This window comes from Balaenoptera musculus, chromosome 9 (genome assembly GCF_009873245.2).
Source record: "Balaenoptera musculus isolate JJ_BM4_2016_0621 chromosome 9, mBalMus1.pri.v3, whole genome shotgun sequence".
Lineage (NCBI taxonomy): Eukaryota > Metazoa > Chordata > Mammalia > Artiodactyla > Balaenopteridae > Balaenoptera > Balaenoptera musculus.
This window is the reverse complement of record NC_045793.1, coordinates 37982245-38004402: the sequence shown is the minus strand read 5'-3', so window position 1 is coordinate 38004402 and position 22158 is coordinate 37982245. Positions and strand designations below refer to the sequence as shown.

General features: G+C 40.8%; 2 protein-coding genes across 6 annotated transcripts in view; one reads left to right on the top strand and one right to left on the bottom strand.

The window, feature by feature from the left end:
- Positions 1 to 6323, bottom strand: part of DOCK4 (dedicator of cytokinesis 4) — a 506020-nt gene extending 499697 nt beyond the window's left edge. For both annotated transcript variants that reach the window (XM_036863604.1, XM_036863605.1), the window contains exon 1: positions 5914 to 6323. In XM_036863604.1, the coding sequence (XP_036719499.1) occupies positions 5914 to 5950 (37 nt within the window). In that variant the 5' untranslated portion in view covers positions 5951 to 6323. The remainder of the gene's footprint in view (positions 1 to 5913) is intronic.
- A 189-nt stretch (positions 6324 to 6512) lies between these two features.
- The window catches only part of ZNF277 (zinc finger protein 277), a 115398-nt gene continuing 99752 nt past the window's right edge, over positions 6513 to 22158 (top strand). For 2 of the 4 annotated variants that reach the window (XM_036863530.1, XM_036863528.1), the window contains exon 1: positions 6523 to 6633. In XM_036863530.1, the coding sequence (XP_036719425.1) occupies positions 6595 to 6633 (39 nt within the window). In that variant the 5' untranslated portion in view covers positions 6523 to 6594. Of the gene's footprint in view, positions 6634 to 22158 lie in introns of all 4 variants that reach the window. The other 2 variants (XM_036863531.1, XM_036863529.1) reach the window with 2 other exon arrangements.

The window sequence follows — 22158 nt, the reverse complement described above, 5'->3', positions numbered from 1 at the left end:
CAAAAGGATCACATTAATATTCAATACAACCAGCAGGGTAATGCATATCAGTTTTACTGCAACTCTGTCACCAAAAGGCATTAACACTATTTTTGGTGATTCTTATTTACTTAGTAGATATCCAGTGTATCTTAGCACACATTTTTTTTAAATGCCAGAAAGTAAAACAGTTGTTCCTTAAGTACATTTAAATTGCTTAAATAAAAATAGGCTTGAGGAACTTTACTTCTTTATTCTTTAATATTATATATACTCTGACCAAATAAGCTTACCAGTTTAGATTTTTAAGAAAACAAGTTACATGAGCTGCCTTGTTTCTTCTACTAGTGGTCAACAATATGTAAAAGGGTAGAAAAGAATGGTGCTGGTAACCCTACAATTGGCAAGCTCATTAGATCTATTATATTTATTCTTCTGCTATAGTGGCCAGAGATCACTGTCAAAGGAAATTATATAGAAAAATCCAAAATTGGTCATTATGCAGTTGATCCCAGCCCTTGTCAAAAAGATCCTAGTAGAAAGACACATGTAATGTTAAAGAGACAATTTATACAATGTATCTGATGGCCTTGTATACTTGTTCCATCCTAAATGAGAAATAGTATATAAAAAGACAGATTTTGACTTATATTGAAAGAAAAAAGTATGATTAAAGTTTAAGTTAAAATAAACACAAATACACATTTGCCAAAAAGCAACAACAACATCATGAATGAACTTAACTAGAAACCCAACAAGGTCTAATTCCAGTCCTTCCTGTTTCACAAATGTGGTATCTAGAGCAGCGCTTTTCAAACTATGGGTCAGGACCCATGAATGAGTCATTACATTAATGACAACCTTTCTTTTTTTAAGTTTATAAATAAATTTATTGAGGTATAATTGACATACATTATATTAGTTTCAGGTATACAACATAATGATTTGATATTTGTATATATATTTTAAAATGAAAAACAATAGAACATCACAGAAAGTATGAGCAAATATTGTTTCACTTATATGTGTGTGGGGTGGTGTTGGTGGTCTCAGGAAATAAAATGTGTTTCCTATTATGGATGACAGTTAAACAAGATTAAAAGCCACTGATCTAGAGTACAGGCATATCTCATTTTATTGTGCTTCCCAGATACTGCATTATTTTTTTTTTTTTTTTTACAAATTGAAGGTTTGTAGCCACCCTGCAACGATGGTTTGCATTATTTTTTTTAGCAATAAGGTATTTTTAAATTAAGGTATGTACATTGTTTTTTAAACATGACGCTATTGCATTCTCAATAGACTACAGTATAGTGTAAACATAACTTTTATATGCACTAGGAAACCAAAAAATTCGTGTGACTTGCTTTATGTGATAATTCGCTTTATTGTAATGGTCTGGAACCGAACGCGCAATATCTCCAAGGTATGCCTGTAAGTCACTTAACTTCTGTGAAGTTGTTTCCTCATGTCTTAAATGGAAGTTATCATTCTACTTCAGAGAGCAGACCCAAGTAAAATAATTTCACAACATTTTTTTACCTATAAAACATTGTATTAATATGGTAAGGTTATAGCATCTTGGTTGGGTTTCCTTAGAGTTTAATGTTTCTCTGCTATATATGCTAACAGCATAAAGTCACTATGCTAGAAATTTGGACATACGGTAACAAAGATAATTCTGAAAATGAGTCTTCTAAGAAATTGAGCTAGAGACAGGAAAGCCTTAAGTTTCTTGAAATTTTTATTAACTCCTTTGTAGTACTTACCATACAGCCTCTGGGGAAAAAACAAGACTAAAGAAGAAAGGCAGCATCTCTGTGTTACTGTGGGACCTCATGAAAGAATCATCACTTAGGAGAATGACCAAAAGGGGGAAACGTTTATAGGTTATTCCCACAGGAGGCCAGATCAAGAATGTCAGCTGCCATCCCACTGTCTGCACAGCCCTTCAATGGTACTTTACTTGGAGGTATAAATCACTCCTCTTTGCTTCTCACTGAAAGTTTAGAATCCTGTGCCAGGCTCTAAATGCCACAAACAATTCCAGGCAGCACATCTTTGTCTAGCTACACATGTTATCTGCACACATCACAGTACCACAAATAGGAAACATTTTAAGGCTGCTAGCTAACAAACTGAAAACAGCTAAGAGGAAAGGTACACTCCCTCATAACTCTCCCACACAGGCTACCATTAAAGCACGCTTCTGAAGGAAAAGACATTCTAAAGATCCTGTGTAAATAAGAGACGGTACCTCTCCTCCTAAAAATAGAAGGGGCTTTAAAAAGGAACAGAATTCCTACTTGGATGAGTTCAAAAAGCACTTCAGGATAAATGGAGGACAGGAATGTTTGTGAGTACTCAGTGATACTGGTACTATAATAATTCATTTTTTAAATGACATCCATGACCTTCAGATCAGCTTGTTCTGAGTTTTGTTTCTTGTAAGCCTCATGGGTTTTTTGCAGTGATCAATCCAGCCCATATTCCCCCTCTAAGCTTAACTGGATTCACACATGTAAAACATCTGGCTGGATGTAGAGGAGCAGTTTGCAGCTCAGTAAGGCTACTGGCTCACCTGGGAATGCTGCATGAATGCCTGCTGAGCAAGTGAATATAGAAACAGATCTGCAATGGTCCTAACTTTCTCTGTGACTAATTCCCACCACTTTAAGGGAGGGGACAGAGGGTATGACAGATGAGGACAGGCAGAAGGCAGACAGTGGGCGTGAGGAAAGTTGCAAAGAGGTGATCAAGAATGCTTTAGTCATTGCCCACGGAGTTCCTGCTGGAGAATCAAACAGACTGAAAAAGCAAGCAACCATCACCTTGGTTCTGGCAGCTTACCAGGTAGTTTGCTTACCTGTGATCTTAGTTGAAAACCATGTGGGATGTGTCACAGCAAAAGTGTCTTTCTCATAACAATCTTGACACAATAGAAATGTCTTTCTTACCAAAGGACACACTTGTTTGGAAGAGCTCTACAGAATTAGTACTGGGAAGGACCTTGGATATCATTTGACCATGATGTTGAGACCCTGAAAAGTTAAGCAACTTACCTAAGGTCACACAGCTGGCAGCATTGTCTAGCCTAAGACCAAAAGCTAAACAGAATCTCCCAAGATAAAATATGCCTATCATTGTGCCTACTAACATGTTTTTAAAGAGACAAGGTTCCCTATCACTCAGGACTCTAGCTTTATCACTATACCTGTCTAATTCCTTAGAACACTTAGGTATATGACTATGTACACATTGTTTTAAGACTATTCATCAGTTAAATGGAGGAGATAGTGCCCACACATCAGGTTTGAAAAGGAATTCCTATCTCTGGTACACCTTACTACAGGTATGAAATTTAAGTCATTTTATCCATGTTTACAATATGTTGCTTGAAACTGAAACACTAATATATAAAGACACATAATTATCTCATACATAACTGATGGTAGATAAGAAGTATATTAGAAATATACAATTTGCATGGAGACTTCAGGCACTCAAAGTCACAAAGACCAATTTATTTCAAAGAATGAGGAAAGTGAGTTACTACTACACCTGATATCAACCAAACATTTGTGCCCATAAAATATCTTTTCCTTAGTATTTATAAAAAACTAGACAAGAAAAGCACATACACTAACCAAGTTTAAAAAAATAAATAAATCAATAACAACTTGCGGCATAGGCAGCTACAAATAGTGCTCTCCGTGGTGAGAAATAAAGTACACACATAAGAATCCTAGCAAAATTTTCACCACACACACACACACCTAACAGATGGATTCTAAAAAACAGCTAAGCATTTCATAAGCCAAATGCTCAAAAATTAATAATAAAAGATGGTTAACATTCCATGTTATGTGTGGTATTGTATAAATGAGCACAACAGACCCTCCCCCCGCTTTCGCCGCTCATCTCACTCAACCTTTTTCCAAATGTGTGCTCGTCCTTCCGCCTCCCCTACTCTGCAACCAAATCACAGCCACCCAAAGGCGAGGTGTCTGTTGCAGCCCAAAACACTTGAGTGATAACATCCAGTTTGCCATTCCAGGAAATCCCAGAGTATGTTTTAATCCTCTGCCCACAGCTTGCAAAGAAAGGTGAGAGAAGAACTAATCGATAACAGCACCCCAGCTGTGACCTGGCACATAAAGAAATCAAGAAAGTTAAATCCCATCCATAATCTGTATAATTTAACACTTGGAAGAAAGCAACATCTGGGATCAACTCCAAGCGGGACAGTGTTACTGGATGTGTCTGTGTTTCCTGCACTGAGTGATAACCCGGTGACAAGGGAACACTCCAGGTCCTCACCAGTTCAGCAAAGGCAATGTCTTTTCCTAGCCAGGGGTAATCTACTCCAAAAAAGGGGCAAGTGAAGAGAAGGAAACATCTACTCCTTGCCAGTAGAGTGCCTGGCAAAGGCTCCCCTTACACTTCAAAGAGAGGGAAAGGTGGAACCCCTCCCCAAAGGTGGGTCCTGGACAAACTATTGTCTTGCTAACCAGTCAAAATCCAGAATGAAAGCTAATGTAATATACAGGAATGACTTTGTTTAAACCTTTCAGGGGACTCCAAAGTCCTATCCCCAGGCGAAGTTGGAAAAAAAAAAAAAAATCCCTGTAACTATGACTCCCTGGAAAGGCTTTCCAGATTTTTTAAATTACAGGAAAATGAATTTAGAACATAAGCAGATACCTACATATCATCTAAATCACTAGCTCTATACCCAATTAAAAAAAAAAGAAAGTACACCAATCAGCAGGACGGGGCATTATAGGAAATAGAGATTGTTAGTAAAATCCATAATGCTTTCTCTCTGTTAAACCTTCTGAGAGGTTATAATTGTATTTGGCTGCTGCAGGCTTGTCAGAGAGCCTGGCTTAATAGTCGCAACCTAAAAGGAGTAACTGCCAAGGGGCGACTCAGCTGAAATCAAACAACAAAAACGGGAACTGTACTCGGCCTGAAATGGAAGGAGGGAAAGGAAGGGAGACTCCTGTATTCATCAGTCAACATTAATGTCCTTTGTTGTTCACCTTTGCACAGAAGAGCGAGCGCTACCCTGCTCCTTTTCCTCCGAACACCAGTGTCTGGGTAGTCCTTTCCTAAGAGCTGTCTCCTTGCCTCGAAGACCCAAGCTTTCCGATTCCCTCTCCCCATTAACACTCCACAGCTGTCCTCCACCATCCCCACCCCCACACCGGGCTCACCCCGGGGAGAGAGGGTGGTCAGAAGTAAAAACATTGCTGAAATACGCGTTCCCCTCCAAAGACCAAAGAGCAGAGCTGCGCAGATGTTGAAATTTACCAATTTACCCCCGCCTCTCAACACACACACTCAGTAACCCGGGATGGAAGGGAGGAGGGAGGCTCGGGCCGGACTCTGTCAGAGCGGCTCTTTCGAGGACGGTGCCACATTCCGCTCTCCGGGAATGTTGCAGGGAGGCAGAGGGAAGGTTTTGCGCCTCCCTTCTGTTTTGGGGATGTTCTCTCTACGCGATTGTTGTTGCCTCCCTTTCCACCCTGGGAAATAGTCACAGCCCTTGCCGTCTTTGGGGAAAAAGGAGAAGGAGGGAGAGGAACGCCGTTCGCCCTCTTCTTCCAACTTGACATACACACGCCCCGTCGCCACTCCAAACTCCGCAGGCAGAGCCCGCGGCAGGCGGACTGGCGGCGCGCTCCCCTCAGCCGTACGAGCGCTCCCTCCGGGAGCCGGTGCCTGGAGCGCCCATCCGGCGTTAAAGCGCGAGACCCCGGCGCTCACCCCTCTGCCCGGAGCTGGCTGGGCAAAGCCCCGAACCTGCAGCGCGATGCTAGGATTAGGCATTTCCAGCCGGGTGGAGAGAGAGGGGCACGGGGGCAAGGACGCGAAATACGCACACGCTCTGGCCAGAGCGGAATAAAAGTTCGCCCAGCTGAGACTCACCCACGCCGTATTTCTCGTGCTCCGTAGGTATCCACATGGCTAGAGAGGGGTCCGGGGTCTTCGGGCTTTGGAATCCCCGCGCCCCTTCTCCGACTCACAACAATGCACAGCTCACGAGTAGCGGTTACAGCGCTGGAGCCCGGCGGCTCCGCGCGGGCTGCGGGCGCTGGGCAAGGTCTGCGCTGGAGGCTCCCGAGCCCGGCGTTGACACTGCGCGGCCGAGGCTGCGCCACCCGCCGCTCTCCCGGCGGCAGCTATTCACAGTCCTCCGACGCGCTCCCGGGGACCCGGAGGCGCAGTCATTGTTCTGATTCACTGAACTAAGCGAACACGCCGGGGCACTCTCGGGCGCACCCCCGCCCGCCAGCGCCTCTTCCAGCCCTCCCTGCCTAGCGCCCCCGCAGCACCCTGGGAATTGTAGTTCTGGGCCACTCCATCCCGGAATGAGGCGGGGAATTAGCAGCTGGGGGCGGGGATACGTTCCGCTCGCCACGTCCTATTGGCCCAGATAGTGACGGCGCGGCGTGGGAGTGGAGGAGACGCCGCGTCGATGGGGAGTTCATTTCCAATCGCGTTTCCATTGGTTCCGCGCCTGTCCGCAGCCCTCCCTTTTTTTTCTCAGCCGCGTAATGGCTGCTCCCAAGACACAGGGGGCTGCTACCCAAGGAGAGGAGGACGGTGATGGCAACCGTGGCGGAACTGGGGGTGTCAGTTATGAGAGTGAGTACGGTGCCTCTGAGGTGTCTTCCTTTCTCTCCGACCTGGAGTGCCGCTGACTGCTGGGCGGACCCTAGCTCTAAGGCCACCTGAGCACGAGGGAACCTCGGGCAGGGCCCAGCGGGACGGGGTGAGGTCGGAGGCGGCTACTTGATGGGGGCTGTCTGGGAGGGAAGAGAAAATGGGATGCCATAGCCTCCGCAGCCAGGGAAGTTCCCTGGGCGTCTGTCCCACGCTTGGAGCTCCCACTTTTGCGCTCGCTGCCGAGTGGGCGTGAGTCATGTCACGTTCGTGCGTGGGTTATTGTAACTCTGGGATTAGCCACTCTCTTTCCTCGCCAGTACCCTACCCCTGCCTCGGTTTGCTTGGTTTGGCCTCGGGAGATAGGTTTTATTTGGGTTCGGGCGGATTTCCAGTTGCAGACTGGTTGGTCGCTGCTATCCACTCTACAGATTTTCTCAACTGCTGGCTGGAGTAGCCTCTGAAGGGAAAGTGTGTGTGGCTCTCACAGTTTACCCCCCCTCGCTCGTTGACTGCCCCGGGCGTTCTCCAGGATTGAACGTGGAGCCTGGGAGATCTTCCCAGACTGGGTCCTTAGAACGAGAAGAAGGGAAGTGGTAATTTGCAGTCATGGTTCCAGAGAAAATCATCACAGCTACTTTGGCTTCACTTGACTTTCAAATTGTCTTCTGATCCAATGTAGAGAGCAAAAATCACACTTGGAAAGCTGCAGGGGGATTTTCTTTAGAATTCCTAGTCCCATTCTTTTACCTTTAGTCTGTCTATCCCCATCCCACTCTCTTCCTTTTTTGATTTGATCATTTAATACAGCTAGTTGCCTTTTTCTAATGGACATAGTTTGGGGCTTAAATTTGGTTCTCCGTCCTTGTTGGGGTTTTTAAAATTTTTTCTTTGTTTTTGCTTTCATGGTTAAATTGACATTTAGTCTTAAGTTTTTGTCTTAGCACAGAGATTTCTTCCCACTTCTTATCAATGGAACCCCTAGCTTTGAAATTATTTCAGTACCTCTACCAAAGAAATCTTTGGCTAAGCTCCATACTTAAATATTGTGTTATATTCATACCCTAAACAGTTCATTTTGGGGTTGGCCATATAGTCAACTCTTATCTTGTAGTAACATGCTAAAGGTTTTCCATATTCTCAAAGTACCAGAGGGCTACCAGTTTAACATTTGAAGGTGAAATCTTTGGTGAATTTATCTCACAGATTAACTCATAAAAAAGAAATTTGGGTATGCCTTTCAAAAACATTGTATAACTTTTAAATATCATTAGTTATTTTAAAATTATAAAACTTTTCATCATAAACAGTTCAAACCATTCAGAGATGTGTCAGGTAAAAAAATGAAAGTTCCTGCACCACACACAGTCCCACTCCCAAACAACTCTTGGGGGTTTGGTGTGTGCTTTTTCTAATAAATTTTATATATGACACACATCTGTATGATTTTGATTTTTTTTAAATAAAAAGGGATCATTCTATGTAAGCTTAAAGATCTGCCACCATCTTTCTCCCAATGTTCTATTATAGACAGCCTTCCATATCATTATATTTGTTAATTCTTTTTAAGGACTGTGCCCATAGTATTCCATAATATGGACGTCCCATACTTTAACCATTCCTCTGTTAATGAACATGTAGTGTAGCTTTAGTTTTTCAGTGATGTAGTGAACAGCTTTATATACATATTCTTGTCCACCGGGTATGTATTTCTTGAGGAATTTGGTCAAAGGTGACACATGTTTAAAATTGTGGTGTCAGATTTTCCTCTTAACGGGTGTGTGTAGACATTCCTACCAGTAATAATATGAGTGTCCTTTTCTCCATATCGTTACCAAGCTGTGATGACCAGTATTAATTCAGGATCAGTGTTTAGATGACCATTAGATTGAATTGAGTAACTGATAGAAAGCATAATTTTAGGTTCCAGTTTGTTTTCAACAGAAGTATTGAGCAGTGAATTTGCTGTATCTGTAACAAAAAAATTCCTCACCCTGGTTCAGAGCTGCCCATCAGTGATTAGTGAGAAGCAGTATTCTCAGTAATTTGTAGCAATCAATGGGAGAGCTTAATGGCTGATTTTTATGTCATTCTTACAAGGTGAAGTTGTCGTTAAAAATTCCCTTAATACATATATACACTAATATGTATAAAATGGGTAACTAATAAGAACCTGCTTTATAAAAAAATTAATTAAAAAATTAAAAAAAAAATTCCCTATGTATCATTCTGTGACTTTATCCACATTCTTTTCAAAGCCTGCAAAGTGTGATACAAATTTTGGGTGGAAATAATGATGTTAAAAGTATGCATATTCATATTTTTTGTTAAGCAGCCACTTTAGTTATCAAGCATGTCTTTTTTAAAATCATTAATTTCTTGAAAACTGCCTCTTTTAAGAGGTTTCCCTCTAGTTCTAATTAAAATGTCAATCTGTGTGTTTAATATTCTGGGACAGAAGGGACTAGGGAGTCTTTTTATAGAAATCTGTGCAATTCTGCAAGATTTCTGCTAGAATGAGTCACTGGGCAGTATGCAGGCCGGTACGCCTTCCCTGAGGTCTGTGTGCCAGACTTCCTGAGGCTCCATCTCTCAGGGAAGCCCTTGCTTTCCAAACATTTGAACGGTAACTAGGATTTCATATTGTCTCCTAAAATTAAGAACTGGTAATAGACTCAACATTTCTCACATTGGGGATGTTACTGGGGAAATTTTTCTGATGGCAGTGATTTCGTCTGACAGTGTTTACCTGTGCTTCCATATTGTAGTATTCTGACAGAGTCAACATTTTTCCCTGCAAATGCATGTCCAGTAGATGATGATCATGGTAATGCCTCTTTGGATTTATAAAGCTTTTCGTCTGGAGACCTTATTAATTCATTTGTGATGTCTCTAGAAGAAATGGGGATAGCAGGTGGCGTCAACTCCTCATTCTTGTATTTCCTATTTTGATAAATGGCATCAAGCCTTTTATAGAAACCGAGGAAGCACCCTTGATTCCTATCTTGCCCTCAGGCCCTGAATCTGATCAATTACCACGCCTTATTTTCCTGTGCCTGAAAGAATCTTTTGAATCTGTTCTTTCTCTCCATCTCTTCAAGTAGCCACTATTCTGTTTCTAACCCTCACCGTTGCTGCTGAATTACCTGTGTCCCCACGCTCCAAACTGTACTCTTGGGGACCGAAACTGTGTCGTTTGTTTTTGTCTGCTTGACCCTGTTCTTGGCACCTCGTCAGTGTTTAATAAATGTTTGACCAGAACTGAATTCTAGCCTGGATGATTGCAAAACCTTCCTATTGATCTCACTGACTTTTTTTTTTTTTGGCTTCATTGGGTCTTCTTTGCTGCACGTGGGCTTTTCTCTAGGTGCGGCGACAGGGAGCCACTCTTCGTTGCGGTGCGCGGGCCTCTCATTGCGGTGGCTTCTCACTGCGGAGCAGGATCTCTAGGCACGCAGGCCTCAGTAATTGTGGTTCATGGGCTCTAGGGCGCAGGCTCAGCAGCCGTGGCGCAGGGGCTTAGTTGCTCCGCCGCATGTGGGATCCTCCCAGACCAGGGCTCCAACCCATGTCCCCTGCATTGGCAGGCGGACTCTTAACCTCTGTGCCACCAGGGAATCCCTGATCTCACTGACTCTTGATTTTCCCTTTCTTAATCCACCTTCCAAAACTCAAATGTATTATGCATGGGTCTTCACTTCAAATCTTCAGTGTAACTCTAACGTGTTGCATTTAGGTTCCAATCTACTTTTCCAGCCTCATCTTCAGTCATCCTGCTTCCCCTCCCATATCTCCATTATCACACTTACACCATATCACATTGTAGTTATTTGTTGGCAGTTTTGTCTACACCAGTAGACTGAACTTCTTGAGGGCAAGAGTTGTCTTATTTTAGTTTTGTACATCCAGTGCCTATCAGAACTGTATGTAGTAAACACTCTATAACAATTTAATGGTTAGAATCTTTGAAGTTTATCCAAAGTACTTAGAATGACTGCTATTTTAAACAGGAATTGAAGTAGAATAAAAAACTGAGTAGATGTTGCGTGCTTGTGAAAGTTATGCATACCAACGTGTGCTTGTGAACGTTACGCATACCAACTGGAAAATTCAGAATGTCATCATGAAGTATCAACTTTATCAGAGATAATCATAGTTAGCATTTAAGCATAGCTTTTCAGTCTTTTTTTAAGTGAAGTGTTAGTGTTTAGATAATGATTAAATATTTAAGAGAATACTTCACATCTGTCCTTTATAACCTTGAACCCATAACTGAGTAAACTGCTACAGAGACTTTGAAATCTGTCTTCCATCATCTGTGTGGCTCTTATCCAGTTTTCCACAGGTTGTCATCTTACTTCCAGCATTAAGGCTTAAGTCCAGTCTTATATATTTGGCATGACAGTGGAGAGAGGACTAGACCCTATCTTGGAAAAACTGTATTTAAATTTCAATTCTGATATTTAGTAGCTGTATAATGTAGATTTATTACATATCTGCTACATTTATGAAAATATAGCTATAATAGCTACCTTGCAGAGTTACTGTGATTATTGCATTGAATTATACATTTAGGAAAGCCCAACATATTACCTTTCGTAAAGTTGGAACTCAGTAAATATCAGTTGCATTCAGTATAAAGATATGCCTAATTGAACTGTAAAACTGCCTGCTCTGATTAACTTAGAAGCAATCTAAATTGCGGTGTAACCAAGGGGAAGCTTAGGAATGTGGTGGTGATAACTGCTTAGGCTGCCCGTGCATTCCTAGGGGTTGTCAGGGTGTCTGTTGGTGCTCTGTACTGGTATTGCAACTATGTGCTCTGAAGGCCTTTTATATTATCTTCTATACCCTCTCTCACCCCTGCCAAGCACTGCCCCCTCATACCCAGCTCCCAGCTCTTCACACATACACCCACATTCAGAGTCAGCAAGAAGCTTAGATAATCTTGCATACTCAGATGGCCTGGCAAGGTACAGGCCAGAGGGTGTCAAGGAAGAAAAAGAATTATAGATACTAGGTTTGGTGTAAGGTTCTGAAGGGGCCTACTTCAGAACATCCTTTTGTTTTCCTTTAAAACATACATGGGACCCAGCTTGCAGGATATTAAGAGAAGATATTATAAAAGAGGTATTACAACAATGATGATACTGATGGTAGCTAACATTTGTAGAGCAGTAACTGTGCCAAGTACTGTTTCAAATGCTTTTAGAGGTCATTTTGTCTCACAACATCCCTGAGATAGATACTCATATTATCCCCTTTTTATTTAATACAAATGAGAAAACTGGTGCAAAGAGCAACTTGCACAAGGCCACACAGTAACTGAAAGAGAACTTTTAACCCAATTACGACTATAAAGATGTCTCATAGTAACTAAATTCCGTTGGATGAGGTCTGAAACATACTTTCCTTAAACATAACTTTGGGGCTTCCCTGGTGGCGCGGTGGTTAAGAATCCGCCTGCCAAGGCAGGGGACATGGGTTCGAGCCCTGGGCCAGGAAGATCCCACATGCCGCGGAGCAATGAAGCCCGTGCACCACAACTAATGAGCCCACGTGCCACAACTACTGAAGCCGGCGTGCCTAGAGCCCGTGCTCCGCAACAAGAGAAGCCACCGCATGAGAAATCCGCGCACCGCAATGAAGAGTAACCCCTGCTCGCCGCAACCAGAGGAAAGCCCGTGTGCAGCAACGAAGACCCAACACAGCCAAAAATAAAATAAATAAAAATTTAAAAAAAAAAAAAAAGTAACTTTGTTCTAAAGTTGATGTTACTATAGAAAGACAATATGGTATGAGAAAAGAGGTCAGGACAACTTAGGATCAAATCCTGGTTACTCACCAGCCACAGGCAAGTTAAGCAACCTCTGAACCTTAGTTTCTCATCTGTGAAATGGGTAATAATCATATGTGTCTTGCTGGAATGTTGTACCTAGTGTTCAATAAATGGTGACTTTTACTTCAGTCATAGGTTTAGGGACATCTTTGGCATGTGTGCCAGAGGTGATACAGGTGATGGTTTTGAGTGCTACAATCTTAACACGCCTTTTCCATTTTAAGACCAGGTTTCTGTTACGGGATTTGGTAGGTACTTGTAGTATCAGACACTGAGTTTACATACACTTCTAATTGTATTGACATAGATCTTGCGTTCATGCAGAAGAATAGCACTGTCCTCCACAGCACATTCTCAAACACGTCCCATCTTGAAAAACTGAAGATGATATTGACCAGATTGATGTAATAAAAATCATACTTTCTTCTAAATGTAAATCCATGAGTATGTAGAAATAAGAAGTACACCTAAACTGCCCTTCCAGTGATTGAATTTTTAAATACTTCTGTTAGTTGTTCATGGAAAACTTTACCATAGAGTTAGGATTCAGTTTTGCTGTGATTTATTTAATAAACTTATGAGACTGAATGGATTGGCATTTCGCTGACAGTTCCTTGAAGAACTGCCATCTCTTGCTGAAATAAGTGTGTTCTACTGACTTCATTGACCCAAAGGTGAGCAGGACAGCGAGTGGTGATGGATTTGACTGATCAGTCTTCTGCCTTTCTTTACATCTCAACCAATGGTCTTTGTGACCAGTGTCATTATTTGTAAGATAGCCAACTGGGACTGGGTGCTGTCTTTAGCTCTAGGCATCAGGTAGTTTCTGGAATTAAACAGGACTTAAACCTCTGCTCGATTGTGGGGGTGGAGGGAGGTTGGGAGGGGTGTTCAACAATAAGTGGTAGAATATTTTAGGTGACATAAGCTGATGTGGGATACTTTGGGGCTTTCTTTATGTGTAATATATTTAAATTCATCAATACATTGAGTAAAAATGTATGGAAGGAAAACCTGGATTAAGAGTCAGAAATCTGGGTCCTAGCCTGCTGCTTTGTGGCAGTGTGAATTTGGGGAAAATCCTTTAACCCCGCTGAGCCTCAGTCTCATAAAAATGCTGCAGGTAAGTACCTTGCTGATATTACTGGGAGGTTGAGTGAGACACTGTATGTGAAAGCACTCTGTAAACTTTGATACAGTATGAAAATGTAGGGATGAATGATGCTGATGAAGGCCTGTCACAAGAGGCAGTGGTGAGGCTTTAGAATTGGACAAACTGGATTCCAAAGTAGCTGTCGGTTAAAACCTGTGTAACCTTAAGCGAGTCAGGTGACCTCACTATTATCATCACAACTGCTGCTACTACTACAATAATCTGGAGATATGACTTTAAAATGATTGCAGACTAATTAACATTAGAGTTTGAATCAAGACATATCCCTGATTTTATAATATACCCTTTGAGGACAGGGACTGTCACATATAGCTTTGGATCACCTCATCTTCTGGGACAGTGCCATGCTGTGTTGGCATTTGGTGTTGGTTGAGTGGTGACTGTGGATGGGCTCTGTGTTGGGTGCTGTATGGGGCACAAATGAAGAAGAACCCCTGGCCTTATCCTTGGGGACTTTTCAGTGTAGTTGGTGGGGCTCCACATTCATATTTTACCAGAGCTAATTGGAGAGTCCTTTCTGTTTCCATATTACACTCTGGGAAGAATTGGATACATTTGAATCTGCAATTTGTATTCATTGACTGAGGAGCTGAGCAGAGTAAAGCTTTTAAGTGCGGTTATTTTTAAAAGAAAGGAAATGCATGCTCATCTCCTGGTTTCCCTAACACTGTCCTTATTTCGTGTTTTTTTCTAAACTGAAAGATGATTACAGAGTAATTACAAGTAATTACAGAGGCCCTGCCTTTAACAATTTTTTTTTTTAGTGTTTTTATTCAAAAACTTAAGATTTGTTTCTTAAGAGAAAGACTTCAGAATTGTAATTGTGGTTATTGATTTAACACAATCTTTCTGTTATGTAACAGGCTGCTATTCACCAGTAATAGCCAATTAGAAAGAAAAATATCTTGTACCACAAATCGTAATTACCATTTTAAAGCAATTAATAGCAGGAACTGTTGCTGAACAGTAAGTAACATCAATCAGGCTGGCTTTGCTAAAGCACCATACAACTAATTTCCACAAATGGAGGAGGGGAGAGGAAGTTCAGTGAAAAAGAGTCTGAAAGCTTATTGGACTTGCTTACAAACTAGTTGATGGATGGCTTTTGAAAGCTTTATAAATATGTACCCACATGAAGGAAAGTAATGCTGATAATCTACAGGGACTTTGAGTTATTTTTCCAACATCAGTGATCATAGACTATATTGTTCAGTGGAAAGCCCACTGGACAAGGAGTTAAAAGACCTGGGTTTTAATCCCACTTCTGCTTCTGACTGGCTGTGTGATTTTAGAGAAGTTATTTGCACTTGTATTTAAGATTTCCTGGTTTGTAAATGAGAGAATTCTTTATATTAGCATCCTTTCAACTGATCTTCCAAACATCAATAAAAGAAAGAGAAGGTAGACTTACAGCTAGGGAGCCCAATTATACATACCCTAGAGTCTGTGTAGAAAGAAAGAATATATATCTGGATTTTTCCCTTAAGAATTAGTTACACACTAGTTGCACATGTGAATGTCACTAATCAGGTGTATCAAGTTAGAAAATTGGTGGAGAACCACTGACAATAGATAACTTCTAGGGTCTCTTAATCCAAAAGATTATGGATAGATCATTATGATGCATCCCATCTTCCCCATCTCCTCTCCTTTCCATGTTTTAATAAACAATGCAAATCTGAAAGAGCTTTGATAGAACTGAGAATTAGTTCATTCAGAAAATTTTATTAAGCATCTGCTGTGTGCAAGCTTCTATATTTTAGATGCTATAGAATACAAAGATGAAAATAAGATAGGTCTTGCCATCCAGGATCTTATGGCCTAATAGGAAGACAATAAGTGCATAAATAACTGTATTACAAAGTAGAAAGTGTTAAGGACCATCAGAGTGATCAAGATGGGAGTTGAGCAAGAAAGAGATTGTGCGCAACAGGTGGTACTAGGTCTTAAAGTTGAATTGGATTTGGACATGCAGAAATAAGGAAAAGCGTTATAGACCTAGGCAAAGGGAGGGAACAATAGAAAAACTAAGGGCATCTACAGCAGGTAACAAGTCAAATTCATTTTGTCTGGAGAAAACGTTAGGTAAATGGAAGCAATGAAAAGAAGTTCGGACAGTTTGAAGCTAGATCATATAGCCTCAGACGTTAGACCCTGACTCTGCAGACTTGAGGAAAGGGAATGACAAGATCAATGTTTAATCAGATAACAATGTCCTGAAGAGGGAAAGTTGAGTCAGGAGGCAGGGGTATTTGCCAAAGAAAAAGATAATGAAGACTCATACTAGACTTTAATAATATGCCCTTGTTAATGAAGTCAGGTGATTAATCAGTCCTGTAAGGAAATTCCTGAGATTAGAGAAATATGCCAGGACAGAACAGGTTGTATATAAGGATTCTTTCTTTGATAGGTTGGGGTCTGCTTGGGCTCTGTCATAAGGAAGGCCCAGGGAGTGCAGGCAGAGAACACCATAAAGATGACAAAACAGGCATCAGAGTACAGACAGGTGGAGAGATCTGGGAGCAGGTAGTATTAAAGAAAACCAGAGCTGGACAGTAGTTAAAGTGGTAAAGAACAGAGTTTATTCATCAACAATTGCAATAGAAGGGAAGAGACCTCTGTATAGAATTGGGCTCAATTCCAGATTCAAGGAAAGGTGGAGATTTTTAGACAAGGAGCAGGTTGGGGAGGTTGGGTGATGGAAAATTACTAATAGGAAACATCAGGGGGATTCTGGTGTAACAGAGCAAAGGGTTCATGTGCGTGTGGTGCAGAAAGCCAAACTCTTGACAGTGGGAGTTTGCAGCAAAGTCAGAATTTATTGCAGGGCGCCAAGCAAGGGAGTGGGAGACAAGCCTCAATCCACTCCAATTTGGTCTTTGAGTTAGGGGTTTTTTTTAAAGGGAAAGAACAAAGAAGCTGGGGGTAATCATCATCTTGTGACATTTCTGTGACATTTCTTAATCGTCATTTTGGGAGTTAGGATGTCTCTGGTTTACAATTCTCTGGCCATGTGGTCCATGGCTTGGGGGTCTATTAGCTCATGCCCTGGAGAAATAACCTGAGTTTGCACATTAATGATGATATCAACGACGGCAGTTTTAGTCATCTGATTCTGGTTGATTAGTGTTGAGTTAGCACAGGATTGAGGTCAGAGGGGGACAAGACGGGGAGTAAAGTTGCAGATAGAGAGGTTAATCATAAACTCAGCAGGGCAACTCCATTTTAGGGGGACACGGTTTCCCTGGCTAAATCAACTCGACAAGGTTCTTGCTGCAGGCCGGCCAGAGTAATATCACCTGGAGGATAGTAGAGGCAGAAGAGCCCCATCAGAGGTGGAGGGTGGGGGATTCTCTCCAAACTGATTTAGCAGGATTCTTGCTAAAACCTGGCTATGCAGGTCTAGCATGGCCTGATCCAGAAAAGGGTTCAGACGATCCCGACTAAAGTTTGGTCAAGGAGAGAGCCTTTGTCATTAGCAGGAACACAACCACAGTAAACTGGACTTTAGAGACAGGATTCAAGTCAGTTCAGAGGCCTTAGAGAAACAAGTTTAGAGGAACATGGATTCTGGGTGAGGCATGGACTCTGGTTTATGGTATCAGGGCAGCAGGTTGAAGACTCATTTACTAGAAAAGGTATACAAGTTGAGGCTTGGTTCCAAGAAATTAGTCACATGCCCAGTGACTAGCATCCCAGACCCAGATGGAGGTGAAGCCGAGAAGACTGGGTTGGTATAGAGCCACTGGCTTGAGGTCGTCCCCTGCTGGAGCAGAGCCAAACTGCTGGTGAGCTTAGAGATCCCTGCGGATGCTGATTGGCAGTGTTAGCAGGGGCCTAGCTGCAGGCAACTCATTACAGTTGCCCATATGGCCACTGAACTCCTAACCCTGTGCTCATTAATCCCGAATAATCAGCCAGTTGTAATATAATTCTCAAGTATAGGGTGATAATACCCTTTCTTTTTCATGACCCCTAGACTACATGAGTATTTGATACCACAGAGAAAGATTCCTGTTCTTGGTCTTTTTCCTTTTGAAACATCTTAGAGTTTATTGACAAAACAGATTAAAGTATAGTTATTTCCCCCGTTTATAAGGTATGTTTAAGTATCAGTTGTTATAGTTGTTTCCATAAATAGAGCACAATCCTGTTTTCCTTTCATTACACGAGTCCCAGAGTATATCCAACCGTATAGATTTACAGGTTCTTAGAGTCTAAATGAATTTAAAATGAATAAAACCTTTAAGTAATGGACTGAAAAGAAATTCATTTCTTTGATATCATACTTTTGAGATACATTCATAGAAAATTGTGTTGTTTTTGTTCATCTATGTGATGGAAGTAGGTAGGGCTAATGTAAATTTAATATCTATTTATGTTATGTTTTTAGGGACAATATTTCAGGACTCCATAGAATTCTAGGACAGAAAAAGTATTAATACCGTTTTACACAAAGAAATTTTCATGTGCAAATACTGAGGTAAATAAAGCTACGTAGCATTCTTACTTCAGGACTTTTTAGTATGCAAATTTTTGTGACCATCCAAGAGATAAGTATTACACTGCAGTTTCCCAAATATTTAACTACACTACCTTTTTCTCAAATAACACCTATTAACATTTAATGGGATGCTAGTGTTCTGTGGAATTTGATTTGGCAAATGCTAATCAAGGTCATCTTCCCTTAAATAGATCATATTTATTAAGAACTTAGACACACCCAACAGTTCCATCTGTAAACATCTTCAAGAAGAGATCATTCACCCTGTATCTATAATAATAACCATTGTCATTCATTTTATAGCTTTCCTGTTTTACTTCCAGCCCTTAGTGGGGAAAGAATAAATGTAGAGTATTAAGCCCAAGGTAAACACAACAAACATAACTATTTGTTCTATCTCAGAGAGATGTGACATCCTCTAAGTAGCATTTTTCCCCCTTTAAAAAGCTAGAATTTTTTTGAAAACGTTCAAGATAGCATTGAAATAAATATTTGTATAAATAAAACCTACCACTTTAGCACAGTATGAGGACTCTTCAAATTGTTGTCTTTTGTTTATTTTAGTGTCCCTTCCTTAGTACATTAGAATTAAGATTTGAATATTGAACGATAAAAAAAGGAAATTGTTCCCAAGTAACCAATTTCTGATCTACTGTTCCAGAGCGCTCAAGCCTGTGCTTCTTTTTAAGCCAGGTAACCATAGCTATTTAATGCATTATTTAAGGTTATAAAATTTTAATTCACATTCTTCTATCAGCTTTCTTTGACTTCAAGAATGTAGGTTAGTTGCAATTTTTTTCTAATTGCCTGTGTTTGGCATCATTGTCAGAAATGTCAGTTTCTGAATTACTGTTTATTAATGAAATGATGAATCCAGGCATCTCTTTGATGTAAAATCCACAACTAGTGTGATATAGAGGAATTTTTTAGTGAAAGGTTTTTTTAAACAGCTTAGAAATGATTCATGGGACCATTGTTATTCACGTCTAGTTAGCAGTATTCAGAGCCAACTGGCAAGTCTCCGTTTCTTCAGGATTCTCACTGTTACATTAAATGTGGTTTCAAAGTAGACTGATTTAGGCAAGCAGCGTATAAGTGAAATAACTGGATTGCTCTCTTCATCTTCTCACCTTTTCTAAAAATTACGTTTGCTGATATCCTTTGTGACAATACATTAATGAATCAGATTCTGAATTCATCTTATTTATAGATAGTTATCAAAAATTATTGTTATTAATATTAGCTGACCGTTGAACTCTGCTGTGAAGTACACACATACTTGTGGAAACTCATACACATTTTCATATACTTATGGGCAACATTTTTTAATGTTATATGCTTCATAAGTTATACTTCATAAATATTACAATCCTCATAAATATATAACCTCCTCCCTTTCTCTTTCTGGGTTAGTCATAATCGTATTTCAAATCTCAGCTTAAAATGTCACTTTTTATGTGAAGCTATTCTTTTTTTTTTTTTTTTTTTGGCAGTCATTTAAATTTATTTATTTATTTATTTATTTATTTTTGGCTGTGTTGGGTCTTAGTTTCTATGAGAGGGCTTTCTCTAGTTGCGGCAAGCGGGGGCCACTCTTCATCGTGGTGCGCGGGTCTCTCACTCTCACGGCCTCTCTTGTTGCGGAGCACAGGTTCCAGACGCGCAGGCTCAGTAGTTGTGGCTCACGGGCCTAGTTGCTCCGCGGCATGTGGGATCTTCCCAGACCAGGGCTCAAACCCGTGTCCCCTGCATTGGCAGGCAGACTCTCAACCACTGCGCCACCAGGGAAGCCCCTGTGAAGCTATTCTTGAACCATAGTGTGAATTAGCTACACACTTCTTGTTAGCTTAATCATATTATACTATATAATTATCTAGGAGAATCCCATTACCTGCTTTGTAGAGAGAGAAATTTTAATTCTAATAGTTCCATTGATATATACTATGTTACTTTTCAAGAGCTGCCTGTAACAAATTACACAAACCAGGTGGCTTAAAGCAGCAGAAGTTTATTCTCTCCCAGTTCTTAAGGCCAGAAGGTGGAAATCAAGGTGTCAGCAGGGCCACACTCCCTCTTCTCTAGAGTAGAATCCCTTTCCTTGCCTCTTCCAGCTTCTGGTGGCGCCAGGCATTCCTTGACTTGTGGCAGCATAACTGCAGTCTCTACCTCCGTCTTCAACCTGTCTGAGAGGTTAGGTAGGCTTCACGAGGAGGTGAGACCTAAGCAGTGGTCTTTGCCAGGTGGGGTAGGTCTTCTTGATAGAGGACGCTGCATGAGGAAGGGCTTGGAGAACCTCTACACCTGCATACTATCAAAGCCTGAAATGATGTGGTAGAGTAGGAGACAAGGCTAAAAAGGGCACACGGGCTGTATTAAAAAGGAGCTTGTGGGCCATGCAGTAGAACTTGGGTTATGGCCTACATAACGGGGAGTGTTTTAGGCGGGTGAGAAACATGAATCAGATTTGCTGGATAGGAACAGCCTTTTGGCAGTTCTAATGTGAAGATGAATACAGACTTCAGAGGCTCTTGTGAGAAAAACACATTCCTTATGTAGTCCAAACTGGGTGCCAAGCTAAATAAGTCTCTCTAAAGTGTGTAAACCATCATGTAACCTTCCAGCTCAGAAACCAGCTATAATTTCTCTGTGCCTATGGGAAAAATCCCAAAATGAAAGGATATCTTTATTCAGGACTCCTCATTGCCTGATCCCACTAATTTAATCTGCTGCTTCTCAACCACAGAGATGGCTGTGAGTTTTCTTTTACTGCCTTGTTTGTAACCACACCTCAGGTGTGAGTCCCACACTAGGAGAATAATCTAAGGGGCACAGATGGAAGAGTAAAGCCTGTTCATTGCGTGCTCACTTGACTCTGTCATGTGGAAATCTGCACTTTTAAATTCTATTTTCTAGATGAAAGTGAATTTTTAAAGTTATGTTTTTCTTTATTATTTCCAAGAAATTTTTGTTCTCTAAGAAAAGTTGGTATTTTTTCCATAATTAAAAATGGCTATATACCCCTGCAATTCTGTATTTTTGTTTTGATCCATGGCAAGTTTTACCAGATACTCCTAATTAAGCTCCAGATTTTATACTAATCTTCTAAGAATTTTCAAACAAGATCTTACATCATTTGGGAGAGAGGGTGATTGTGTATCTTTAAAATTGTGTGCATGCACATGTGTATATGTAAAAAAAAAAGTTGATTTGTTGTAAACATTTTAAAATGTTGATGTGTTAATTGGAGTGAAGTTTAGTCTGATTAACCAGAAAGGGGAAACGCTGCTTTATTGCTGTAATTTTTCTCTTATTGAAAACTTTTTACATACCTATCTACTGCAAATCCTTAATTCTGATTTAGCACAACTGATAAATCCAAGGTCATCCTTTCAGAGGCATTTAATCCTCCACTGTAGTACCTCTTTTTAATGATAAACTGCATTTTTGTGAGTAGCCCAGTTACTTCTGAAGACTCTGATGAATGCCATCTGGTCCTAATGATGGACTGCAACTTCTCAGATTGCTTTTTTTGTGTGCTTCCATCTCCAATGTCCCATTTTTTCCATTTTGATAATTTATTGTCGTAACGATTACTTCATCGCCAATAAGTGTTCTTTACTGTTTTTCTTTAAATTTTCTTTAACATGAATGACATCTCCTTTCATTTCTGAAAGTAATCAGACATCAGCATGGTACTGTTTTATATCATGCATTAAGATCAAGTCACCCATAGGACTTACTAATTAAAGGAATCTTTCAGTTGATCATTATACAGCTTATCTTATATATTCCTTCCTAATATCAAGTGTATTTGCTGGAAATCAGTAATTTGGGGGAGGGGAGTCTAATCTACTATTTCAGAAACACAGACAAGATAGTAGTTTCCACTTCATTAGAAAAGAAGATTGGTATCAATTTAAAATAGTCTGCTGTTTTCTCCAGTTAGTTCCCTTGGTAAAAACGGAGTAGTATCCAGGGACTGCCACCCCC